We start from the raw sequence: 27,049 nt of genomic DNA on the forward strand, positions 1-27,049 counted from the left end.
ATCGAGAGCGAATGCAATTCAGTGCAAGAATTTCCGAAGTGGTATACGCTTCAAGAGCGAAACGATCGATTTAAGAGCAGGAATTTAGATCGAAATCGCGACGTTTGCTGCGAACAGTCGATTTCACTGACGACGACGCGGTTTCTCGTTGAGCTTCCGAAGAAGAAACGCATCTCGATAATTTACAGCCGCGATTTTGTCGTAAAGTCGCCGAGGCGCTTGATTAAAATTAATAAACGCGTAGGAATAAATGAGAGAGAACTTCGAGAGCGACTCGCAAACCGGTCTCTCTTGTTGACGAAGTTCGCGATACGTGAGAGAGAGAGAGAAAGAGAAAGCCGGTGAAACCCGATGACGTACGGTCGCGGCTATCTCCTTTTTTTTTTCCTCCACCTTCATTGCAACGCGGGTCGCGCGCTTGATTGTGCGGCGTAACTTATGATGATGAACGGCGCGTCCGCGCATCGAAAGGCAACGATTTGAGGTGACGGCTTTTCGAGGCTCGTCACGCGCGACGATAAGATAACCGTAGCTGTTAAATTAGAATCTTGAGGCCCCGAGCGCGTTCGTTTACCTCACTCGAAGCGCGCGACAGCGAAAACGGCATCTATTTCCAAAAATATACGTGCAGTCGTTATATAACTTGCGTTCTTTTTAAAATTTTTTTTTTTTTTTTAGGGGGGGGGTGTTGTATCGTTTACCGGCTATTGTCGAAAGTCGGCAAGTTACAACGGTGACGTAACAGCAATCGGGGGCGAATTCTCGTTTGTCTCCCTTCGCCGATCGCGACGGTCGATGTGCGTTAAGTTTGCGTTAAGACGCAATAAATATCGCCGCGCTATTTGCACGCGAGTTTTGCGCATGCAAAGTTGGTCGGCCAATACTGCTCTTACGTCATTAGTAGACACTCGGTTGGGATGAATGTGCGTAGCGTGAAACAACTCGTCATTGACCGGCGCATTGCGCATCAATTCCACGCTATTGTCTACATTAATGCGATCACGCTTGTAGAGACGCTTCATTGACCGATGGCAATTAATAATTTATTTATTAGTCTAAATTGTAATCTTACAAAATTTATTTTTGAAAATATCTTAGTTATAAATGTACATATATAATTACATATGTATAATATAATGTAATTTATGCATTCTTTTATTTTGATTGCGTGAAGCTTGAGATTTCTGTTTTGCCGTGTATGGATCGGGGATCGTGAATCACATCGCGAGAATAAGTTAATTCATCATGAAATATGATCTAATCGCAATAGCGTGATTTGGATAAGAGAATTATTTGATTAGTGGAGTAAGATATACGCGAAAGATATGACACAATTTCGCTATCTCGAAAATTATTTCCTTTGTGACACTATACGTTCCATTTTTGTTTAGTCATCTGTCAAAGTACACGAAGCACGGGAGAGTAAGTTGAAAGTTAAGCAAAAGCCAACTCGACTTCCCTCTCTTTGCATCAATTTTATTTATTTTCTTTTTTTAAATCTCTGAGCTGCTTTTATTTATTTGTTGTGTATTTACGTCTTTACAGGGACTCCTGGATAAGTTCCTGATCTCCAAGGCTAGCAATGCCGAGAGCAAAGTATTCTACCTCAAGATGAAGGGTGACTACTACAGGTATCTCGCAGAAGTCGCCACCGGTGAAACCAGAAATAGTACGTATCGATCCCCCACGTTACTATGCGGACGGAGATCCCGGGGACCTCGAAACGGGAGAGAGGGACTCTCGAGATTATCTTTTGTAGCGATGCAAATCGTGACTTCTCGTCCGATATTGACGCAGCGATGTCCAAAATTAATCGTTGCCGCATTGGGTGCATGTAAAATTACCGAAAGTCGTCACTTCTCTCGCTTCGATCGCCTCCTCGACATGATCGATGCAACTGCGTCTGAGTTATGCAAGTGCCCGAGATACGGGATATATTCTCTCGAACTGGAGCACTTGTGACACTCTTGTTGTGACGCAGCTGCATCGACAGCTGCTTCGTTTTGACGTATGGGCGGATCCCTGGACTTTTGTATCGGAAACGGAGTCAGTTGCAGTCGCAGTCGCTTGCAGTGAAAGTCGGTTGCAACGTCCGCGAGTGAAACTTCAGCCGTACAAATTTCAGTCGCGAGAACCTGCAGAGAATGGCCGACTACGAATACATAATTATTAACTATTAATTTAGATATATTTATCTTTTTATATAATTATTTAACATTATATATTAGAGGCTGATCACGGGTTAAAGATGAATTCGAAGATTCTATTTGTTATATTAGAATTTTGAATATGGTTATTTTTATTTTTACTGTGTCAGTTGGAATGTTATAAAGTTTTTATGAAATTTATATAATATGTGAAGTTTATATATAAAGTCCAGGGAATTGCAAATACTTAGTTTACATTAAACTAAATTTAGATTAAAATAAATAACAAATTTTGGAGCGAATGCAAGCACGGTATTCGCGCTAAGTGAAAAATGCTTTTATGTGCTGCTGATCCAGTGATTTTAACGTCGAATTACATTTTCTCTGCGGAGATTTTTGTGCGAATTAAATACAAAATATTAAATGTTACAATTACATTCAGGAAAAATATTAATGTCTTTCTTCGCGGGAAAAAGCTTAAAAGTACATAAGAGCAGTCGAACTATTTAGAACAAAAATAGAGCAAATCTTTAAAAAGTTAAATAAATTTTAGTAAAAAAAGTCAGACATTAAAAGCCTTTCAAGTTAATGCTACTGCAAAGATTTAATTCTCTCATGTTGAGACGCGATAAATTCACTACGTGGCTCTAGTTCTAAGTAGCTCTCAAATCGATTTGATACGAAGCACTCGAAGCGTGTTAGTTCACGCAGAAAAATGAGACAGACATGTTGATGATCCACGTAATATCCAGCCGTGGTAGACGACAGCCAGAAGGCATACCAGGATGCCTTCGAAATCAGCAAGTCAAAGATGCAGCCTACCCATCCGATCAGGCTAGGTCTCGCTCTCAACTTTTCTGTCTTCTATTACGAGATTCTCAACTCACCAGACAAGGCCTGTCAACTGGCCAAACAGGTACACGATCAGAGGACTAATCGTTATTTTTTTTCTAGCGATTCAATGGGAAAGAGAGCTCGATGACGAGGTGGTGATGGTGCACAGTGGTGACGGAAGTTATCTCATACAAACCGATTCTATCAACTAGCTTACTTCTATCCTACAAAGATCGATACTCCTTCCAGTTTGCTACTTCAAAACGCGTTATCGAGTCTCGCAGCGATTGTCCCGAAATATGGCACATTTGTAGCTGTAAACGTTACGGCGATGTTAAAAATCCATGATACGAAAACTTGCGTGCATAGTAAAACATTTGGCTGGAGATAAAGAAGCTAAACAAGCGTAATGTTACATGTAGACAAACGTTAGAAAGGAACTTTTTAATTCATAGAAATAAAATTATTACTCACGCGTTACAAGTTTTAGCGGCTATCGACTAATTTACTTACGACACACGTCCTATGAATAGCACGTGTAAATTATCTGATATGCTGAAATAAGCGTTCGCATTTAAATTTTTACTACTCGCTCTCGACACTAAGACACGCGATGACTCAGGACGGAGATGTACACGTCCCGTGCTGGGTCACATCATGGAAGATTGTTGACGATTTATGGATACAGCCCGTCCAAGGCCGACGAAGTTCCGAGTAAAACTACATGCGCGATCTTTGTAGGACAGACGCGAGGCGAATCGTTGAAATTTGCTTGCATTTTCCTTCCTTCTATCCAGCTTTCGTTCGTCTTTCCTTGTCCTCGCGTTCCTCTCTCGACGATAACGACAATTTATTACTTCAATGGTCGCGGCACAAAAATGAGGTCGTGGAAGGTGTAATCTGAATAGAGGCTGATTTGCATTTGCAGCGGTAGTCGAGGATTCGCAGAAGGCGTACCAGGAGGCGTTTGACATTGCGAAGGCGAAAATGCAGCCTACGCACCCGATCAGGCTCGGCCTTGCCCTCAACTTCTCCGTTTTTTATTACGAAATTATCAATTCCCCGGCTAGAGCCTGTCACTTAGCCAAGCAGGTTAGAAGGAGAATTGTGTGGAGAGTTTGCGCTTGGCGCTACCGCGTGACAGTTTTCTCTAATAAATTCCCTGCTGTGTGCATTAACGCGTTCGTAGTCGAACTGGATACGTGATAAGACTGCTGATAAGAAACACAGGCGAGAATTAGAACTATGTATTCTGATTAAAGCACTCCTGCTAAAATCTCAGCCTTTCTTCGTGATTTGAGCAATGAAGAAAGAATAAAACATTTATTTAGATAATTAAAGACAAATATATATTTTTTTTGTCACGGGAAATCAGCAGTCTTACTATAAAAATTGATATTGTTTGTCGTGTGAATTTATCCTATCTATCCTCTAATGATCAAAACCCCTAATTTGATTTTCATAATTTTAACATGAATTTTTATGTGAATGTTGTGCCCTTTAAGCCTCTTTCCAATTACTAATACATAATTTATAAACTGAGATAAATCTCCACTGGTACTGCACTTAACCATCCCGCATCATGTTCTCTATCTATTATTAAATAACAGTTTATGTAATTATGAATATGGATATATTGATAAAATTGATATAATTACACTTATAGACTAATTTTTATTTCTTTATTTAAAAATACATTACAACATGCACTTTGGAATGCTATAATCCCATCATGTTATCTGAAAGTTAATTTTTTTAATTAAAAAATAACAAAATAAATTTGAGATTTCTACAGTATGTAATAAAGTGATTATTAAAAAGGCTAGATAAAAAGAATCCGACGCATTTATTATTTTTGCAGGCGTTCGACGATACTATTGCGGAGCTGACGCATTTATTATATTTACAGGCGTTCGACGATGCGATCGCGGAGCTGGACACACTTAATGAAGACAGCTACAAAGATTCCACATTGATCATGCAGCTGCTGCGCGACAACCTCACTCTGTGGACCAGTGACACGCAGGGCGACGGGGACGAGCCACAGGAGGGCGGCGACAACTAACCTTCCTAAGCTTAAGTCCTTTCTAAACCTAATAAGAACATCCTATTCTCTATCGTCCCCCCCGTCCCCCTGAAGTGCTCACCCATAATGTCCATTCTATCCGGATCCATCCATCCCACGTCCACCTGACCTCTCGTCCCTCGCGTACCCTGTTTCCTTCTTTCCTTCCTTTTAATCGCAGGCCTCCCCTTTCCTTAAATCTCTCTCCTTTACAAAAAAGTGATTCTTCTCTCTTTCTCTTTTTTCTCTTTTTTTATCCTGACATAACCGCACACTCTGCTGCCGATACCACCGCCACAGCTACTACGTCCAATTTGAAAAATTCGTACGTTGAGAATATCCGAATTGTTCATTTATATGCTTGATCGTGTCTTGTTGGCCAATGATGGCAAGAGAAAGATCTTAAAGATCAAACGTTGAACCTTGGTACAGGATACCTTGAAAAGACAAGTATATTGATGAAGCGTATATCGAGTCGAACTAACACGCTAAAAAAACCATCATGAGTGAGGAGGGACGATTGAGCGGTGCGTGGATTATTCGGTTTCTCGACACGAAATTTCTTGGACAAAACAAATTCCGTTTATCGATCCGTTTATATGGAGGAACAGGAAGGAGCGAATTATGGATGAATAGAGGAAAGGACAGGAGGAGACACACACACACACACACACAACACACACTCACACTACCTCGCATACCTTGTCTCGTCAACGCGAAAGCAGTTAAGGCGTGCGCGCATGCGTGCACCTTATTATCGATAACGCACAGATAAAAAAGAAAGCAAACATTAGATTATTGATTAAAAGGTGAAAGTGATGTACCGCTAAAGGGTAAGTCACACACATTAGGACGAGACATGGAATGCGGAGGATCAATCACTGTCATTAATTCCAAAATTTGTTCGCTACTTACCATCTTAAAAGAACATAAAAGAAACATAAAGTTAGAACGAAAAAAGAAACGAAACAGAAGAAGCGTAAAGAAATAGCGCGGAGGTACGAGAAGAAACGAAGAGAAAAAGTAAAAAAGCACGCATGAATCTACTACATTATATCCAGTTGTCATTTAAATTAAATTTCACATTGTCTAGCAAGTAACGAATATTATTATACGAAGGGAAGAACGCAGGAGAAGAAAGGAGAGTAAAAACAAATACATTAAGTTATTAAGTTCCAAAACAAACATTAGTGGTGACTTGATTTTTCAAACACTCCATTTTTATTTTATTTTTTTTCTCCTCTCCTTACGACATTACCATCATGATTATGCACACGATTTGCATGCAATTTGATATATCTCTTCCCACGTGGGCTCTTCTCCCCTTTCCTTTCGTCACGACTGAAATCTTGCGGATTCGCCCGAAAACCTGAAGTCGCGCGGCCCGATCTATGAATCTAGGATTAATTTCCTTGAATTCCTCTCATCGCGTTTCAATCTTTACACATAATTACACGCGGAGAGAAAAGATTGAATCGGTCAGGGTCATCGGCATAGTGCTCTATTATTTTCATTGTTACAATCGCGTTATAACGCAAGAGAAGGAGAGGATGTTTCTTGCCGTCGTTCAGCTCGTCGTCGCGGTCGTTCGCACAAGTTCTCCCCAAGTTTCGCGTAATCGTGGAACGGAATGCGGAAAAAGGAGGACGGGGATCTTGAACAAGAGTCACTCGGAGAGTTTCCATTGTCATCGAGCGCAGAAATTATACACGTACGACACGTTATTAAGAAATTATACTCTAGCGTGTCCGGACCTTCGACTTTCACTCGCTCTTTCTATTCGACCGCTCCTCATCTCTTTCTCTCTCTCTCTCTCTCTCTCTCCTCTATTATAATATACGCAATTATATAATATATACACTACAAAAAATATATATATTTATCACTCATAGTGAACTTGTAGCGCGGTCGAGAAGAATGGAGAGAGAACGAATTATACGCACACAACATACACACGAATATAGATATGTAGCCATGTATTTACTTTTGTTTTGTTTATTTCTGAGAATTTTGTGAGAAAATTACGTGTTGCGAATTACGGTAATTGCTTCTCAAAGATAACGTTGTGTAAGGTAGATTACCGAAGTCAGACTCTCTCGAGGAAAATGAAGCTCGCAATGCTTGATCCTCTCGATCGAGATGTACACATCGAAGAAAGTCACGGGGAAAAATTGCACATGCAATTACTGATTGGTTAAACAGAGGCGATGCGTTAAATAATAAATAATAAATGCAACGTATTTAAATTAATTGAGCTAACAACTTATATATATGTAAAGACTTTGTTCGATGTGTATTACATGTTTTGAAAAGCGATGTAAGTATTTCGTTCACGTTAAGAGAAAGATATTCTATATTGGAGGGAAAACTGCAAGATTCTAACAGGAGGTCAAAGACTATCCAAATCATGCTTTCTGATCGCGTTCGTCATCCGACGCGAAAAGAAGAATAAATGACGCGCAGAAGTAGGAGAAAAAGACGTGAAACGAGAAGTAGAATGCATCCTCTTCTCGTATATATATATATATATATGCGTACTTTTCTCGTATATATATGTATAATTAAGTATATGTATATACGCGCGTGTACTGTCAGCACATATATATTCATATACATTCACACATATACACATTTATATCACGCATATGTAATATCGCTATGGGAGACAGCCAGTTTCAGCAAATTAGTCGCTAATTACACGTGAATGGGTAAACGTTTTCCTGTTATCGCGTTGATATTTCTCAATGTATAATCGGTGTCTTTATCGCAACAAAATCATTCGTAATTGCTGGGAAGGGAAAGACACGCGGAAACATCGTTCGGTTGCTAGGAAGGAAGGAAGAGAAAGAAATGAAACGAAACGAGAGTGAGACGAACGTAGAGTCGAAGAGACGATGAGCAGTGATTCTAAACGGCGATTCTTATCCACCCTTTTCCTTCCATCGAACAGGAGTGAAAATGAAATGTGTATAAATGAAGCCTCGTATTATAATTTTATCAATTTCACTTCTGTCGCAATGTGTGAGTGCAAGATATAAAAATTAAACCTGAATTTTGACAAAAGTATCTTGCGATTTACGTCTGTTATAGAAGTCTTTTAATGTCAAGATGGAGTAAGATGAAGATTAGATACAGATGAGAGAGAGAGAGAGAGAGAGAGGGAGAGAGAAGTTTAAATGCAACAATTTAATGTTTGCGCGAATATCGCGATTTGATAAAGTATGGAGATTTTTATGCTTGTTTCTTGTCGCCTAATCTTGTTCTCGCAATTTATTCTGCTATCGAAGAGATTCGAGATCAAAGAGTTAAACGATTACAGATAAGTATTGTCATCTCCCCATATTCATTTCTTCCGAAAAATCCTTAATGAACGTTCAACGAGGGCTGGCTGGGCGAAACTGGGTATGTGTATGTGCGTGTGTTGTGTGTGCGTGTTAGTGTAATTAGAAATGGCAAAATGCAAAGATCATAATGATGCTTCGGAGGGTAATATTGACTTCGATCTTGCACAGCGAGCCTTCGGATAAACGTTTTTTCCACTCCTATCTCTCGTCGCAAATCCTCTTAAAGGTTCTCTTTCACCTCCGAGTACACTGTTCCTCCTTTCGCTCCTTTCTCTCGAATATACTCTTTAGGGATGTGTTTTCTAACTTTATCTCAGCCGCCCACCATCCGATTCAGCAAATCGAACATTAACATCTTGTGTTCTTTTCATTTTCTGGATATTATGAATTTTCTAAAATAAACGTTGTTTTTTTAATAAAAATCCTGGCAGTGACTTTACTCTCGGTCGGAAGAGATTTCATCTTCATTATCCATCATTATTAGCATCAACACCATCTCATCATCATCAGCAGCATCATCATCATCATAATCATAATCATCATCATCATTATCATTATCATTATCATCATCATTATCATCATCGTCATTGGTCATAACGATCGTAATCTCTCTACATTTTCATCTTCATTGTCATCGATATTGTCATCGTCAACGTCATCATTAAAAATCATCATTATCATTATCATCAGCAGTTCCTTGGCACATCATTTCTCCGACCTTTGTCATGTATGTGTATGTTTTTTAATCGAATCAAAAATTTGAATTTTTTTTATTAAAACATTTTGTGCGTACGTTGGCGATTGCGAGAGGAGCAACGACGATACGGCTCTTTATTCTATTACGAGTTCGATCACACAAATTCACACGATTTATTGTTTACATCCTGCTCTCACCTTTTTCTTCATCCAGAAAACTATAGGCCATCCACCGATTATCTCGCAAAATTAATATTTTCCAACCATCCAATTCTCTTCGCCTTTTCTTCCCTTTTTCTCCCTTCTATTTTATCCGTTTTCTTCCTGTCCCAAATTACGTTGTTCTATTTGTATTTATCATCAACCCATCGTAATTGTAAATTATAATTATTATAAACGTTTACACGAAATAATAAATTCTGATAAAATGTCTAAGAAAAAAAAAATTAAAACCACGGTTGTGTCTTGCTTTGTGACGACGATTACCATCGTGTCGGAGATGTTTGCACACGCTCGATGATGTTCCTCGGGAACAAAAGTCGAGATTACATAACATGTGGACTTCATTGCGAATCGTTTTAAACTCTAAAGGATTCCCGCAATGTTCTCTTGTCAACAAGATTTCTCATTGGATTGGAATGACTGCTTTTTTCTCGGAATCCACGATTCGCTACGTTTTGAATCGATTCCGTGTTTTTTAAAAGTCGCATAATCTACGAAACTCCAAGTAATTTGAGTAAACGTCTGAAACATTTTGATAATGTGTATAAGATGATTACTCATCGAATTTTGTATCAACGCTGAACGTCATAAGCATGTTAATTACTTATCACATTCCTAGAAACGCGTTTTCATTGAAATCTTATATCGCAAAGTCCTATATGTAAGTTTATTTCAATTTCACAAAACGATATATTTTATGTAACTTTTACTCTGCCGCGTTTTATTAAAAAAAAGTGTGTGTGCGTGTGTGTGGGGGGGGGGGGATTTAACATTATAAATGATTGGTTTCTTTTGCGGCAAATTGTCGCATTGGCATAAAAAGAAAAAGAGAGAGAGAGAAAATAGAGTGTTAGAAGACAACACTCGCATAAGGGTGTGTTTGGCATAAAGATTAGCAATATCGATAAAATCGAGAGTATGCAGGAGCTATGAAGACTTTTTCATGTATTTAAAACGCAAAGAGATATTTATTATGATTGCCATTATGGGTATCGTTGTGCTAGATGTATATCCCTCACTCTTTTACATCCCCTTCGTCCTATCCTACTCTACCCTGCCCTTTCCTCCCCTCCCATTTTTCTTGTCGATGGTATATCTACACATGTACTTGTATACACGACTTGCGTATTATGTATACATACATAATATATATGCATATGCATACAGAGGAAATACGATAAAAAAGAAAAAAAAACGACGCGAGATATACATATATGTACGCGTGCCTTTTCCGACAAGAAAGGCCTACCTACGGTTAATCATGCTAAATTTTTTGCACAATTTATACGTGTAGCCGATACGAGATAACGGTTTTTGCTAAATGAGAGTAGCGAATTACCACTTAAATGCGCGAGTGACAGGACGCGAAGTGGTCGCGCATTGGTGAGGAATAAATTCGCGAGTTAAAAAGAAAAACGGGGAAACAAGAGGAGAAATTCCGAGCGTGCGAGCGACGTTTTCCACCTCATTTCGTCCGCCGCGAAATCGCTCGATATTGGCGCAGCCACTTGTCGCGAGACTAGATAGAGAGACGTGTAGATCCAGGGGAATCTCAACCCTCGTGGGTCGCGCGACGCGTCCTTCGACAGCCCGGGAGTCGGTACGGACGAGGATTGAAATCCGAAAAAGAAATCTCGGATTTCCGTTTCCGAGAAAGGGAGAGAAAGAAAGAGAGACCTCTCGTCCAGGACGGGGTTGAGAGTCTCCGCGTTTAGTAGGTGTAGAATACCATTTTTGTGCGGTAGACGAGCTCCGCAGTAGACATTCCTAAGGACACCGGGGCGGCAAAACTCGAAGGGATTGCTACTTTAGCTTAACACGACTTCGTTTTCGCGTTAACCAGATTTGTACTGAGGATTTTTTATTCAGATCACACGGAAACGCGTTAGTGATTTAAGTGAACGACGAGAAGAAAATTAACTTCCATTCACATAGATATATGAAAGCTTAAAGGGGTACTTAAATCTAGAGCGTCACTTTTCGAGACCTTTCTTGTAAAAGTAGAATAAGGTCTTTTAAAATAAAAAATTTTCTATTAAAAAAAAATATATATATATAAATATTTTTGAATTTTTATCTTTCAACAATCGTCAAAATGACAGTACCACAATTTACATCACATGCTGACTTTACGGTCATTTGAAAAAATCTTATACTTTCAAAAAAAAAAATCAGAACACTTGTCGCTCTAGGTATATGTTCCTTAATGAAATTACTTTGACTCGATCATATTTTGTAATGTATGAATATTTTTACGAGTTTACAGGAATATATCAAAACCTTTTGTTTTGCATCACATTGCCATGGCGCTTTGGTGTATTGCATCAGGTGTATACGCTTGATGCAATGTTGCGTCAATTCGCCTTTGATTTTCGTCGCCGCGCGAGTCTCGCTAGAACGAAGTTTTTTCCTCGGTTTTGCTCTTCTACGATTGTAGCCTGTTTTTAGCTGTCATCCCAAGAAAGAAAAACCCTCGCTCCTCACCCGTTCCCCCGCCCCTCCCTCATTATAAATCAATGCCGTTTCAATCGAATATAATACACGTTAAATGGATTAACAAAGAAACAAGATGACGCTGATACTTGGCGGGGTGGTGTTTGTAAATAAAAGCTGTAAAAGCGATACGAAACGGTGCAATCATTTCCACCCACATCAATCCGCTGCATCGAGAATTCAGGTCTCGTAATGAAATCCTCGTTTATTCTTGTACCATTAATGGAAATTGAAAGCCACGGAATTACATGTATTATACGTAGCGCCGATAAAATATCCGATGTTAACACTCGTCACGTTTTTATAGGAATATATATTTGATATTTTATTTATCAGTCGAAATATGTTTTCATCAAGCGCTAGCTATCTCTACATGCGTCAATCCTTAAAGCGGATTTGCTGTTAAAAGTGGAATCATCCTACGCTTTCTATATTAACTTAATTACATATCGGAAATGTGTTTCCGATATTGATTACTTTCGTTTCACCCGAGAAGTCTTCAATATTTCAAAGATCATAAGCTAAAAATCATCCGAGAATTGTCATTAATCTCGAGGATATATCTGACCGAGGTTATATCTCTATACAATTATTCATTATTATATTTACGTAACAAAAACATGGCGGGACGCACGATTGCGGCGTGCAAAGTGACGTTTCAGCGATCTTGTGGGTTTTGTATCCGCTGCGTTTACGAGTTCCTTAGGTACAAACATCGCGGGTTTTTGTACCCGCCAGACTTTGCTCGGAAAGCATCGCGGATTGCGTCATCGTCGGTAGGCCGTCGGGATCCCGTCCTGGAAAGAAGCGCTTACTATTTAAGCCGGTCCCTGCGCTCCAGTCGTCACGTAGAAGTCGTTCCGTCCAAGTGGAAATGACGACGTTCAATAGCGACATAAGAAATAAGAAACGTTAGTTTTTTCGAGCAAGATCGACGAAACAATCGTAAAGTTATTCTTAATGGAAGGACAAATATATTTTTGACGCTACTGCATCTCTTGATAACGATATATGCACAATGATAGTGAAAATGATTACATCTTCGAGTTTTGCATGGATGGACACGTTTTAATTTATTCAGAGTTTTAAAAGTGTTATCTGCGTCCTCTGCATCCGAAATGGAATTTGCGACAATGGACTGCTATCAGAATTGTCATCAGGTAAGTTGATCATTTTTTAAAATAAATAAAAAAACCTGGGAAACGAACGACTATAAAATAAGAGATCGATCAGATTTATCGCGCGATGTCATCTACTTTTCTTATCTTTTCTTCTATCTTAATCGGTTTTCGCAATATTCCATTTAAAACTGCAGTGAATGTTGATTGATTGTACATTAGCTCCTGTTTCGATATCAATTATGATATCAAGTGTATAATGAATATCCATTTTGAACACGAAATTTTCGCTTCTACGCTGATAAATAATGGCTGGCAGTATATAAATATTTGTTATTTATTCTTACACATTAATATATCATTGCATACGCGGAGTTTATATGAAAAACTAAAAATATGCTTCATATATCGATTGTCTGTATCGAGAATCATCATGATTTTACAATTTTCGGAAATACCCAGTGTTGTTAGACGGGACGGTTTTTCTCACGCATGCGCGTCAAATATAACATTATTAAGTATAAAAATCTGATTTATATAGGTTTTTTAGGAGCTCTACATTTTGACTATATATTTAAACATTATATTAAATTTTTTTTTAAAGTCAAGATTGTATAAAATCAAATAAAATAATAGTCAATTATGCTGCGAATTCTTGCGCATGCACGAGAAAAACCGTCTCGTCTAACAGCATTGGAAGTACCTATGCAAAAAAAGTAAAATATATTTTTATATATTTTCTCTTTATTATCTACATTTATCGATCGTAGCGTCTAATGTATTTTACGTAGATAGAATTATTAATTTTTTAGAGAAGGGTCGTCAATACCAAAATAAGAGATGTCATTTTATCATATCTCTTGAAAGTTAAAAATGTATAAAACTTTAGAGACAAATACTAACTAGAAAGTGTCTTCTGTCAAACGTTATAGCAAATTTTATAATATCGTTTTCGAATTTTGCCATAATTAAGTGTTCTATTTTCCACGTTGATATTTACGATTTTCCTCTATTAAGTATTTAATGAACACGAGTTGTTGGCACACGACAACAGTGTTGACAGAGTTAACCCCCGATTAAAAGTGCTCGGAATTAATTAAAGCGAGGCTACCGGCGCACTTCAGTTCTATATTTCGAATCTTCCGCGCGTCGCGCGCGATCGCCGAAATCGCGCGCGGCGATTGGCTCGATTGGCCTCGGTGGTGGCAGCGATGGTGGGGGGTGGTGCGCGGGCCAGCCCAAAGGTCACCTTCAGTTGGCCGGACGTGGCTGTGGCGGTGGCAGATGTGTGTCAGAGGAGCGTCGGTAACGGAGGGACATCGTCGTCGTCGTCAGTCGCGTTTCTCTGGTGAGTTGAATCGCTTGTAGTCGATCGGTCGGCGATCGTCGATCGGTCGGCGATCGTCGATCGGTCGCGTCGATTTTCGAGCGCGCGGCGCCCGTCATCGCCAACGTCATCGTCGCCGTCGCGACGCCTGACACTTGCTTGCACCTTGCACGCGACTGTCAATTGATCGGTCAGCGCGTGCGGGTCTCGTCGATTCGCGCTTCCCCGCGTCGCGTTCGGCCGAATGTTATTTGCCGCCGAGTCGCCGAGTCCAGTGATATTTGCTCGCTGTTTTATCTTCCCTCATGTGGACCGAGGGATGCTTTTAGGTTAACCTCTCTCAGGTAGGCAAGCACACGTTCGCTCGCTGTGACAGAATAAACGGGTAGCGATTCAACGTGACGCTTTTGAATCGATTTCAATGAACGCCAGACAATACGAGGAGCGAGAGATGATACGGGATCAGGGGATTATCGTGATTAATTGCGATTGTCCGCGAACAATCGATTTTCGTCGCTCGGTGTACTTTGGGGGAGTGTGTGTGTTGCTCCAACGAGAGCGTTACAGAAGATCTCGTCGTCGTCGTCGTCGTCGTTGTTGTTGGCATCCGTCGTACGCGCGGAGCATATATTATATTCGCCCGATGACACAACTGCATTTTTCTGCACGCGGAATGCAGCTGTGTTTATTATCTATTATCGCGCGTCGCAGAGGAGCGGGAGATTTGTGCCCCTGGTGACTCCGATCGCGCGATTTCGCTCTCTCACTCGCCGGACGAAAAAATTCTATACAAGCACCGCGTGAATTAGAACGCGCCGTTCTCGTCACGCGACTCACTGGACGAAAAAAGCTCCTCGCAAGCTGGCGAACGGCGATAACTTTGCAGCTGCGAAGACGTTAATGTGTTGTTGTCTCCCCTCGCTTTGAACCGCAGCCAGATTACGTTCGCGCGCACGTGTCGTTTAATTTTAAAACGCAGAACGTATGTATACTCGCGTGTCGCAACAGGCAGTTCCGATAGGTTCGATCTGGATTTTTCCGCACTGTGATTCTTCCTTCTGCTTTCGAAACTCTTTCAGCATTTAAATCCATTATCGAGCCCTTTCATACTATTTGCTGCCAATTGAGATGCTACGACACTCGTGTATTCTCTTCTCCTCTGTATATATATTTTTTATCATTTTTTATTATTATACGCGAATTGGAGTATAATATAAAATTAATTGTTTTTGTTATTGTTGTCTTGTTGAAATACTGTAATTTGTATATAAAATGAATGTAAAAAATACTAGTTCGTATAGGAGATTCTCTGTACAACTTTATTATTAGAATAGAATAATTAACAGTCCATTAATAAAGAACATAATAGATCATATATATATGTATATATATATATATATATTTGCTTTCTAAAGTATCAAAAATTGGATATATTAAACCTTTAAATTGTCGGAAAAGTCACTTTCGTGGTTCTGAACAAAGTTCGAAATCTCGCGTAACGTGTATATTATTTATACAAATAAATTTTTGGGAAGAAATTCATTATTTTAATGAAAAAATGCCGGCAGCGTAAAAGCTAAATGTACGAGTATCTTTTATACTCACTATGCATTTCTCTTTTATGTTTTTTATTATGCGCGAATTAGAATATAATAAATTGAAGTATGTACATAAATCTAAAGATCGATCTTTACGTACCTGAGTGACTATCAAAGCTGTTCAGTGCACTTTTTTTTTACGAAATGATCAGAACAGCTGCGATATGTATCTCGAATTGATCGAAATAAGATTAAAATTTTGGATCAACGCAAGAATTATCGTGTGGAGGAAAATGTTGGAGAGTCACGGAACCGCTCGATGTTGTTGCGCGAATGCGATTTATTCGCGAGGCTATGCGAAAAGCGACAGCGATCCGGACGATGCTCCAGACGCGCCCGGAAGCAGTGCGGGAGTGCAGGATGTAGACGTGGCGAGGAGAAATTCGACGAATTCCACTAAAATTGAATCGTCGCTGTCGAGGGAATCCTCGCAAAAGTCTATCGCAGTCGAGATACTGAGGAAGATCGACCCCGATAGAATGAGCAGGATCAGCATGCAAAATTTAAAGCTCTCCTCATTATTTCCGGAGGCAAGCTCGCGTTAATAACATCACGCGCAATTCCGTTTCTTTTTTCCGGCATACCCAGAAAAAACACGATTTTGCTGAAATATCTAAAAATTTAGATCGATACAGGTCTAACAGTAATTTTGTTGAACCATTGAAATGGATTATGAAAGAATGTTGAAGGATGTGATGAGCAATATTACAAAAAGCTTTGACATTGTAGCAAACAATTAATTATTTTCATATCTAACTAAACTTTTAGATATTTCAACAAAATCGTTCTTTTCATGTAGAAATTCATGCACAATAAAAGAAAAGAAATTAGAAAATGAAAAGAAATTAGAAAATTCACTTTCGGGCAGATGTTCTGGGGACGCAGCTACGAATCGATTGAACGGTTACCAACTGGCTCTTCGTTTGAGATAAACTTTGACGTGTCTGAGGAAGATTACGCCAGGAGTCTACGTTTCCCACGTTTTTTAAGAAAAGTTATGATCCTTTATCAAGCTTCTATTTGTATCTGTTCGTTGTAAAATATACAGAAATTGTTACATCATCGTCGCGTCTGATGTAAAATAAGGGAGATTTGAAAAGAAACAACGAATATAGCTTCTAAAAAATATCATAACTTTAAATTGCATTACAGAGTTACAAGGAATACTGCGATACAGTCATGGCCGAAGACACGTCGGCTCAGAAGTTTATAAAACCTGGGAGTCACAAGGGCAAGGGCATCGCTGTGTTCACCAGTGGAGGCGACTCTCAGGGTATATCGGAATAATCATATAAATTAAAGCAGTTCTACAATAGTGTAAACGTAGTGTAAATGATCATGAGGCGCTGTTTACTACTCTTACCAGTACTAATTAGTTTTAATTATCTTGGTTTATAATTTTCTTTTCATCTTATTCTCATTTTAAGAATAAAATCGAGATTAAAATTAATTTATGTTGATAGAAATGGATTTAATAGCTACGCCTCCTTCAATTTTGTACAATCACTTACAACAACGTTCACATTATAGTAAAATGGCTTTATATATTTGTAGTAACTTAAACTAACTTTTGATCTTTTATTTTTCAGGAATGAATGCCGCCGTACGGGCGGTCGTGAGAATGGGCATCTATCTCGGGTGCAGGGTGTACTTTATCAAGGAAGGCTATCAAGGTATGGTGGACGGTGGAAAATACATCGAGGAAGCTACATGGTCGTCCGTATCTTGCATCATTCACAAAGTAGGCATTACAAAGCTGAAAGTGGTGCGTAATCATTCATTTATGCATTATTAACGCATGTATTTCTTTTACTTTTTAAGGGTGGTACAGTAATCGGTTCCGCCCGATGCCAAGATTTCAGGGAGCGTCCCGGTCGCTTAAAAGCCGCCAAGAACTTGGTTAACTTGGGAATAACTAATTTAGTGGTAATCGGCGGAGACGGCTCCCTTACGGGTGCCAATCTCTTTAAAGAGGAGTGGTCCTCGCTTCTGAAGGCGCTAGTCGAATCTGGTGAATAAGAAACGTCGCTTTAGAAAATCGCTTTATCCTTGCGTTCTATCGAAATTAATGCGCTTATTTCTCATCAGGTGACATAACTGCCGAACAGTGCGAAAAATACAAGCACTTGCATATTGTCGGTCTAGTAGGTTCCATCGATAACGATTTTTGCGGCACGGATATGACGATTGGTACCGATTCCGCGCTGCATCGTATCATTGAAAGTATCGATGCTATAGCTAGCACAGCCTACTCGCATCAGAGAACGTTTATAATGGAAGTCATGGGTCGTCATTGCGGGTAAGACTATTATTGATTTTATTATCGAGAGAATAATTCAAAATTTATATCGGTAAATGATTTTATATAGAGTCATAATAGTTTTCTAACATAGAAAAGTATCATTTCATTGACGGAAATCTAGAGCACAAGAGATTAAGGTCTATATATAATTATCGCCCGAAACAATCTGTTGACTTTGGAAGTGAAACATAGATAAATAAACGACTTTCGATTAGGTATCTGGCTATCGTGGGTGCTTTAGCTGCTGAGGCAGACTATGTTTTCTTCCCAGAATGTCCGCCTCCCGTCGACTGGCCTGAAAAATTATGTAAAAAATTGGAGCAGGCATGTCTGATAGACTTACTCAAATTTTACAGATTTTGCATTGCTAATTTTTTACTAACTTAACTAAATGTGAGGATTGAGTTTTTATGTATGTCGGTTTTTTTGGTTGCTTAAATGTTCTGATTTAAAATCGGATTACGTGACATCCTTGAATGTATATTCCTCTAAATACAATGACATAAAGAGGAATACGAAAAATGTATTTACATTTCATCCCCTCGTTAATTAATATAAAATCAGATATAATATGTCGGATGGTACTGAAGATAATTAGATGGCAGAGCCTTTCAGGTACCTGACATTAGCGTCAAGTTTGTCTACTGAAGCCACTTATTGCTTTATTCCTGAGTCTCCGACAAGTGGTGACTGGGTCGAGGAGCTATGCCAAGGTTTGCGACAGGCACGTTTCTCAACCAGTCGTTACTTTAAAATATTATTTAATATATGTTCTAATGAAATGAGCGATTTAATCAGTAATTTAAAGATATACGCGAGAAAGCTTAAATTCGCGTTTATTTTTGGTACTTTTAAACGCGGTACAACTTCTCTGAGATAGATAATTAATTACAATCGGATCACGTATTTTGTATGTATGAAATTTTCTTGTTTTTTGCCATTCGTCCCGTTAGCGCTTACGTGAAAATTTACCGTGGATGTATTAATTTTTATCCACATGTTTCGATCAAGCGTAACCTTATAAATTCATAATCACGTGATGATTGATTAATGTGACGTGCAACATTATTTTATATAATATATTAAAATATCGCATTGTAAGAGAAAAGTTGTAGTTAGGTTTATTACAATATACATTACAGTTATCTAGCTCTGGTGGCAGCTATATGTTGTGAGGCTGATTATGTTTTCATCCCAGAATGGCCACCCGAGCGAGATTGGCCCAACAAGCTGTGCAAAAAATTATTGCAGGTTCGACAAATTTTTTTTTAATTTTTTAGAACAAGTATATTTATATTTCTTATGATTTACAACCTGCAAGATAAACTGCACATTGCTTGCTGCATAATTCACGCTTTGTTATTTTAATATTACAAATGATAGCAATTATTTTAATTGCTTATTTTTATTTGATTATTTTTTTGTATGATAAAATATTTGTGCAATATGCTTTGAAAGCATTTTTTTTCTCAGCATAGAAAGTAAAGTAATATTATTTAACAAGGTCAAATGTGCATGTTATGTTAAATTTATAATATTATGTATGTGTATGTGTATTATTTTAACATAAAGTATATAAAATTCTGCTAACTTTAATTAATCCCCTTAATTGTGCTGCTAATACAATTCAAAGATTTATATTTTTAATATTGTATATACATCTTTTTTATATTATTATTATCAGTGTATCTATTACACTATTGAGTTAATTTCCTATATTTCTTTGTCTTTTTATAGCTACTTTTTTTAGATCTATTTAAGCAAAACTTGAACTTTAAACATATACAATAGATTTTTGTTATTGTGCAACTTTTTTCAGGAAAGACTTACTGGTCAACGGCTTAATATTATTATCGTGGCTGAAGGAGCTGTCGACAGAAACGGCGATCCAATCACTACTGATAAAGTGCATAAAGTTGTCGTGGATAAATTACAGCAGGATACGAGAGTCACTGTTCTAGGTCACGTACAAAGAGGTGGCAATCCTTCAGCGTTTGATAGAGTTTTGGTAAGGTATTACAATTTAGGATTTTTATTATCGGGACACATAATAAACACATATCATTTTTTAATGCAATGCAACTTTTTAATATACATTTACTTTTTTCTTTACAATGTTTTAAAATATAATACTTGTGTTATACTTTTAAGAAATAATATGCATTACAGGGATGCCGGATGGGAGCTGAAGCTGTGATGGCTTTAATGGAAGCAACTCCCGATACGGAAGCCTGCGTCGTTACGTTGGACGGTAACCAAGCTGTAAGATTACCACTTATGGAATGTGTTCGTCGTACGAAGGCCGTATCGCAGGCTATGGCTGATAAAAACTGGGATCTTGCTGTTCAGCTTCGAGGAAAGTGAGTAAATCAATATGAAATGTTATACCAATATGCAAAATATAAAGTACTAAATATAAATATAATTAATAAATGTGTATGCATCTATTTATTTTTTCTAGAGGTTTCGAACGCAACTTAGAAACTTACAAAATGCTGACTCGTTTGAAAGCGCCACATTTGATGGATATTAATAAGGTATGATCATTTTCCGTTTACAGCTAAATTTATTCTAATGAAAACCCGAAAAACTCCGTTGTATTTAACACGATATTAATACAGCATTAATATCGTCAAAAAAGCAGAAGTATTTCGTGAGAATTTTGGGTCTCTAACATGTAAAATAAATAAAAAATATAATGAATAATGAAACATAGATTTTATATACATATATATTATTTACTATTGCTTCAGGAAGTTAATGGCCGTACATTACCAAAGGTAAATCAAGCCTATGAGTTAAAAGCCTACAAGCATACATTCCTCTCAGATTTTGTACATAATATGTCAATACAAATCTCCCTAATAATAGCACATTTTTCCCTTCATAGCAATACACTTTATGTGGACAAGTGAGTTAATCCTTTGGAGTAGAGAATGTGTGCCTTGTGTTAGAAATACATATCATTTACCGTATCGTCTCACGACCATCCTCCCATAGGCAGACGAAACGAAAGCATTGTGCGCTATTTAATATTCAATTTCATATATAAAATGCGGTTTTTCAGCTTCTTGTGCACGTTGCATGATGCATTATATCGGCTTTTATTCTCGTTTATCTATGGTTTTATTACAGGATCATTATACGTTGGCGGTTATGCATATAGGATCGCCGTCTTGTGGCATGAATGCAGCGGTTCGTTCCTTTGTGAGGAATTGTATCTATCGAGGTGACAAGGTACATGTCTAAAAATTCTGAATGCTGTCTTGTATATTTGTAATAATTCTCAATTTTATGTCTCGATTTGTAGGTATACGGTATCGGCGATGGAGTGCTAGGTCTGATAGCTGGTAGATTCAAACTAATGGATTGGCCATCGGTTACCGGCTGGGTCTCAGAAGGTGGCGCAAAATTGGGAACGAAGCGTGCACCACCCACAGAGGATCAGTTACCACAAATCGCTCAAAAGCTCAAAGAATTTGAAATACAGGCGTTGCTCATCATAGGTGGATTCGAGGTAACAATTTTGTTATGTGATTTTTGTACATTTACGTCCAAAGATAGTGGCGATAAAAGTATATTACTCTTCCTCAGGGTTATTTGACTGGCCTCACATTTGTCAAAGCGAGAGATAAGTACGATGAGTTTAAAATTCCTATCGCTATGATTCCTGCGACTATTAGCAACAATGTACCAGGTACCGAGTTTTCATTAGGCTGCGATACAGCTTCAAATGAAATTACGGAGGTAAGATCTGTGATACTTCTAAATTAATTTGAAGCGATTTAAGGTTTAATAGTTACTAATCATTTTATCCATTAGATCTGTGATCGCATTCGGCAATCGGCACAAGGTACTAAACGTCGCGTATTCATTATCGAGACGATGGGTGGTTACTGCGGATATTTAGCGACCGTTGCTGGTCTAGCCGGTGGTGCCGACGCGGCGTACATTTATGAGGAGAAATTTAACATCAAAGATTTGAATCAAGATGTCATCGCAATGGCGGCAAAAATGTCGGAAGGCGTCGAGAGGGGTCTCATTATTAGAAACGAGAATGCCAACGAAAATTACGATACTGAGTTTATGTTTAGACTTTTTAGCGAAGAAGGAAAGGGCTTATTCAGTTGTAGAAGGAATATACTCGGTACACATTTTTTCACTCGGTCTTTTAAATGAAAGCCCAATATTTCCTTTAATATGCAATTAATTTTTAATTTTGTTGTGAAATATTTTTTAGGTCACATGCAGCAAGGAGGCTCGCCGACGCCTTTTGATCGTAACTTGGGTACAAAGATGGGCTCTAAGGCAGTAGAATGGTTCACCGACCAATTAAGAAAATATACTAGTCCTGATGGCAAAACGTTCACTCCGTCAGCGGATAGCGCGGTGATGCTCGGTATCGTCAGACGCCAGTACAGATACACGCCATTTACGGAACTTGACGAGGTTACCGACTTTGAGTATGTATCCTAATGAATTCAACGAATCGTATTAATTCTCGCCGATGCATAACATAATATTTTACGAATATTTTACGGTTATTAGACATCGCATTCCGACGTATCAATGGTGGATGAAGTTGCGTCCGTTGCTAAAAGTATTGGCGAAGCACGAGTCGACGTACGAAGAGGAAGGTCTCTACATGACTGTCGAAGAGATGGATCAACAAAAGGATCCGCCTCTCGTATAAATCATGAAATTAATATTTTAAAAAGCGCCGGTAGATTAAAAAACGCCTGAAGAGTAGGTGCCGATTAAAAATATTGCAGTATTGTATAAATTATATTATGATAATTTTATTGTTGCTCTTGACAAGAAACGAATCTTACGAATGTTTATATATTTGAAAAATTTAATTATGTATACTACATTTATTTATTTAAGATCTGCAAACGAATTTTCAATTCATATAATTCGGGCAACTAGCAGGTATGATTGGAAATTATATCGAGAAAGGAAGTTCTTTTATATTCTTTCAGATACGTTTGTATGTTAAAACGTTTTTCGAGCTCAGGTAAGAAATGGGTACAAAAGCAGTACCTGAAGTATAAAGGTATAAAGTAATCATAACGTATAATATCTATCGGTGCAGTTTACTGATAAAAGCGATATCCTCCGTTGGCAACGAGACACGGAATTACGAAATATAATATTGTTATCTTAATAATATTGAATTTGCATTGATGTATAGTATTGAAGGTAAATTAGAAATTGATATATGCAAAATCTAGTGTAGTAAGATATATCAAATTCAAGCGCTAAAAAAAATAATGGGGCAGAAAATTATTTTTACGAAATATGTAAAGACACGTGACTAAATTGGAGACGTGCTAAACTTATATTTGATATGCTACTCGAACCTAATATAAACAATTTTGGCACGTATATTTAATTGGATTCAACAACAAAACAATTCAACGTTTATTAGCGTTATTAGCAAATAATGATATTATTTGTGCATTTTTGATGCTTTGGACGTTTCGGATATTTTATAAATTAAAAACAACAGCCTCAAATTTGATTTTTCATTCAATTCTTTAGTATAATCAAATTTATTGGAACGCTTAATTATCATTTTTCAGTTATAGCACGGATCGAGCAGTAAATTAGATTGAGAGAAATTGCAAGAGTTTCACAAGTTAAACATTTTGAACCCGTATTTGTGGTCTACTAAGGCATAGGATTAAAAAATAATGCGGTATTTTGCGTCGGTGAAAGTGTTTATCTTTCGGTTTAGTGTTTACTCGAAGCTATAAAAGGCTATTGGAGAATATACCTGTCTACCTCAAAACATAATTTTGCAACGATAAACGAACGACTCGTAGGAAAGAAATTGACCTGAGTCGACGCGTTAGTTGCACATAACGTTAAAAAAATTTTTGCTAAAATTTAAGGCTTGTGACCACAAAAGTATTTAGATTTAATTCTTTCTCTCTCTCTCTCTCTCTCTCTCTCTCTCTCTCTCTCTCTCTCTCCCCTCTCTCTCTTTGTCTCTCTTTCTCTTTCTCTCTCTATACTCGTATATTTAACTTTCAAGAAAGTCATGCAAGTATTAATCTCATAATTGTTTTTGGCGTATAAGATAGCGTTCGTCGTGTTCTTACGAGATTTTAGAACCGGATAGAATTACATTCTGATATCCATTGAAAATTGTGTCTTGTGTAAACTCTTACTCGTGTGAGTTCATTTAAATGTCAGAATAAAATTGCCGACTCGTGATTTTAACGGGAATACGCGTAAGGCAATAAAACTTGTGTGCGATAGCGTATAATTTTTTTCAATGTAGTTGGACACAATTTGAGGGTTGTGGAGTGCTTAATGATTTTTATTTCAATGCTATTTAGCACTCGCAATGCTACGTTTAAGATTGGCTTAGTGGATAGCAATTAATGCATGCTGCGAAAAAACGAAAATCTTAAATCTTCGAAAGTACAATAATATGCGCATACATTGCAATTTATTCGAATTAGAGTAATAATACGAAAATAATACATATATATTTATTCGACAAATTGTTCGTTTAAAATTGTTTCGAAGTATATGATATCTACTAGAGTATACGACAGATAAAATAGCTTTCATTGAAAAGCAACAATAATATCGCTAATGACACTTGTTTAAATGACCACGCAAAATGATCCTGGTTTGATTTAATATTTTATCAAGAAGGTAAATTTTTGAATGAAACAAAAGTGGACAGTACGGGAATTACAAAGGCTCTCATCAATATTATTTGTGTATAAAATTGTAATTTGTAATTGGTATTGTTTATTACATTTTTCGTACATTTCGATAGATTTTTATTTGATAACAAATACATTTTATAAATTATAATTAAGAATATTAATGTTTATAAAAGTTTTTTTAATTTTAATTTATAAGTAAATTTTAAGGCAGAATGCCTAATTATAGAATTTGATACAAATTGGATATATATCGAGCTTTTATTGGTACAAACAAATCATGTTGATGCTTAATATCATTTAATATCCTAAATATCCATTTGATTGGCATACGTTAACGAAAATACATGTGTGTGTATATATACATATATATATATATATATAATTATCTAGCGCTGTATATCATATACTACACTATTCTAATTATATACACAAAAATGTACAAATAGTACTTGCATAGTGTAAAACTGTTAGCTGCCCGTCACTAGCGCAATAAGAATATGAAAAATGAAAAGATATTATTTTTAAGATTTTCAGAGATATATTTTTGACCCATTGTTGATCAATGAATTTACATCCTACCCGCAGCATATATAGAGTATTAGAATTACTGTATTTATTTTTCTTCCGACATTGAATTATCGACATCATTGCGTGCTCGACGGTGCGATACACATGAAATTGTAATTCGCCAACAATTTGAAATGTCCCATAAATTGATTGTTGCGACGAAATGTCTAAATTTAGGAAAAACTGCTATATATTACGCATGATGTTGTATCCATGTCGTGAAATAAACTATATCTTCTAAATGTGTTACCCAACATATCACCTAAACAAATAAATATATTTTTTCCTTGTAAATATAAAAATACTGTTGCGCTAAATATTGTACCATAATTATATATTCTTTATATTTAAATACTCTTTTTTTCATTAGGTAATGATATATAATAATGATGTAAATTTTATGCTCTTGAAAGGATTTGAAAAAAGTAAACTATATTCTTTTACTCTTTTTTTTTATATAATATAATAAAATGCGATATAAAATATTTTTTTAATTTCAGCTGAAGCGAGAAACAAAAATATCAAAAAATCGAGAAATGGTTGTCTATTCCGAAAAACTAAGCAAACCAATTAATTCTGATTTATCTTTCTCTATTAAAAAAAAAAAACACATTGTTATCTTTATAAGTTTTGAGTTCAAGGTGATATGTATAATAAAATTACAATAATAAAATAACTTGTAATTAATTTATCAATTAAATTTAATTGTAGTTTTATTCTTAATGTAAACAAAATAAAATTTAAAATTGTTAAAAATATCTTGGTATTTATAGAAATTTTTTGTTCTTCCTCATTTTCTATTTAAGATTCTTCTTAACTCAACATTTGCTCCGATTATGTTCTTCTGATATTTTGTCGATTTTTAAGATAATTGATATTTTGCGGTTTGACATTCCGAATTCTAGGAATCTATATCTTGAAAATTTAGTATATTTTCAAGAGAGTATAAGCAAGAGATATAAGAAAAAAAGGATGATGAAAAAATAAGTCCTTTAAACATTATATTTTAAAGAATTTAATATTATTATTTTTTCTCAATATATTTTTATATTATACGTACAATACGAGTACACTACAATTTGACAGACTGACAAATTATAAAGAATTTTTTAAAATCCTATTAAATTAAATTAATTAAATTCTATTGAATTATATAAAACTTTTTATTGTCAACTGTAATTTCTTGCATGTATCTCTCGTAGAAGGAATTATTCTATGGAAAATGAGACTTGTAATCAAAGCTATGCCTTTTTGAACGAATAATAAAACAGCTGCGGGGCAATTTACAATAAAATCAGCGCTCTGTAAAGAGTAAAATTTTTGTTTTTTCTTTTAACTTTCAATTTACAGTTCAAGAGAAGTGTTGATTTAAATTTGCAACTTTTCTTTCAATTCAAAACCTTCCGAGGTGCGCTGGGTACATCGCGCTATAAGTCAAGCGAGCGTCTGCCTCGAAGTCCTTCTCCTCAATTCTTCTCCGTCCTGCTCCGCAATTCCGCGTACCTGCTGAAAAGGAAAAAAATAATCGCAAATCTGTTCGTTTGGTCGCGACGAATGAGAAAACATTCCGAAACATCTGGTGAATAAACGCGAGAACGCAGGTGATCAGTATGACGCGCGCGGTGCCAACGGGTGAGCGAGCGCCAC

General features: G+C 37.0%; 2 protein-coding genes across 12 annotated transcripts in view; both read left to right on the top strand.

The window, feature by feature from the left end:
* Positions 1-11,930, top strand: part of LOC105836269 (14-3-3 protein zeta) — a 52,907-nt gene extending 40,977 nt beyond the window's left edge. For 3 of the 4 annotated variants that reach the window (XM_036288294.1, XM_036288295.1, XM_012680201.3), the window contains 3 exons: positions 1,546-1,669; positions 2,900-3,063; positions 4,891-11,930. In XM_036288294.1, coding sequence (XP_036144187.1) covers positions 1,546-1,669; positions 2,900-3,063; positions 4,891-5,046 — 444 coding nt within the window. In that variant the 3' untranslated portion in view covers positions 5,047-11,930. Of the gene's footprint in view, positions 1-1,545; positions 1,670-2,899; positions 3,064-3,909; positions 4,074-4,890 lie in introns of all 4 variants that reach the window. The other variant, XM_012680202.3, reaches the window with a different exon arrangement.
* A 238-nt stretch (positions 11,931-12,168) lies between these two features.
* LOC105836268 (ATP-dependent 6-phosphofructokinase) lies at positions 12,169-26,102 on the top strand. Of its 8 annotated transcripts, XM_036288293.1 has the most exons (18): positions 14,623-16,374; positions 16,713-16,838; positions 16,997-17,117; positions 17,434-17,585; positions 17,666-17,855; positions 17,933-18,143; positions 19,289-19,397; positions 19,966-20,154; positions 20,316-20,506; positions 20,608-20,683; positions 20,900-20,926; positions 21,037-21,057; positions 21,282-21,383; positions 21,457-21,663; positions 21,741-21,893; positions 21,969-22,293; positions 22,387-22,609; positions 22,695-26,102. In XM_036288293.1, exons 1-18 carry the CDS (start codon positions 16,009-16,011, stop codon positions 22,837-22,839), a joined length of 2,934 nt encoding a protein of 977 aa, XP_036144186.1. In that variant the 5' UTR covers positions 14,623-16,008; the 3' UTR covers positions 22,840-26,102. The 8 variants fall into 8 exon arrangements, with proteins under 8 accessions (XP_012535650.2, XP_036144184.1, XP_036144185.1 ...); XM_012680196.3 differs by lacking the exons at positions 14,623-16,374; positions 16,713-16,838 and adding an exon at positions 12,169-12,961 and having other exon boundaries at positions 22,695-22,839; XM_036288291.1 differs by lacking the exons at positions 14,623-16,374; positions 16,713-16,838 and adding an exon at positions 14,158-14,267.
* The last annotated feature ends 947 nt before the right edge of the window (positions 26,103-27,049 follow it).

Source organism: Monomorium pharaonis, chromosome 6 (assembly GCF_013373865.1).
Source record: "Monomorium pharaonis isolate MP-MQ-018 chromosome 6, ASM1337386v2, whole genome shotgun sequence".
Classification (NCBI taxonomy): Eukaryota; Metazoa; Arthropoda; class Insecta; order Hymenoptera; family Formicidae; genus Monomorium; species Monomorium pharaonis.

Coding starts and splice junctions, on each gene's coding strand:
- LOC105836268 (XM_036288293.1), top strand. CDS start 16,009: ATGTATCTCGAATTGATCGAAATAAGATTAAAATTTTGGATCAACGCA. Junction 16,839..16,996: donor TCCCACGTTTTTTAAGAAAA/GTTATGATCCTT, acceptor ATTGCATTACAG/AGTTACAAGGAATACTGCGA. Junction 18,144..19,288: donor GTCATGGGTCGTCATTGCGG/GTAAGACTATTA, acceptor TATACATTACAG/TTATCTAGCTCTGGTGGCAG.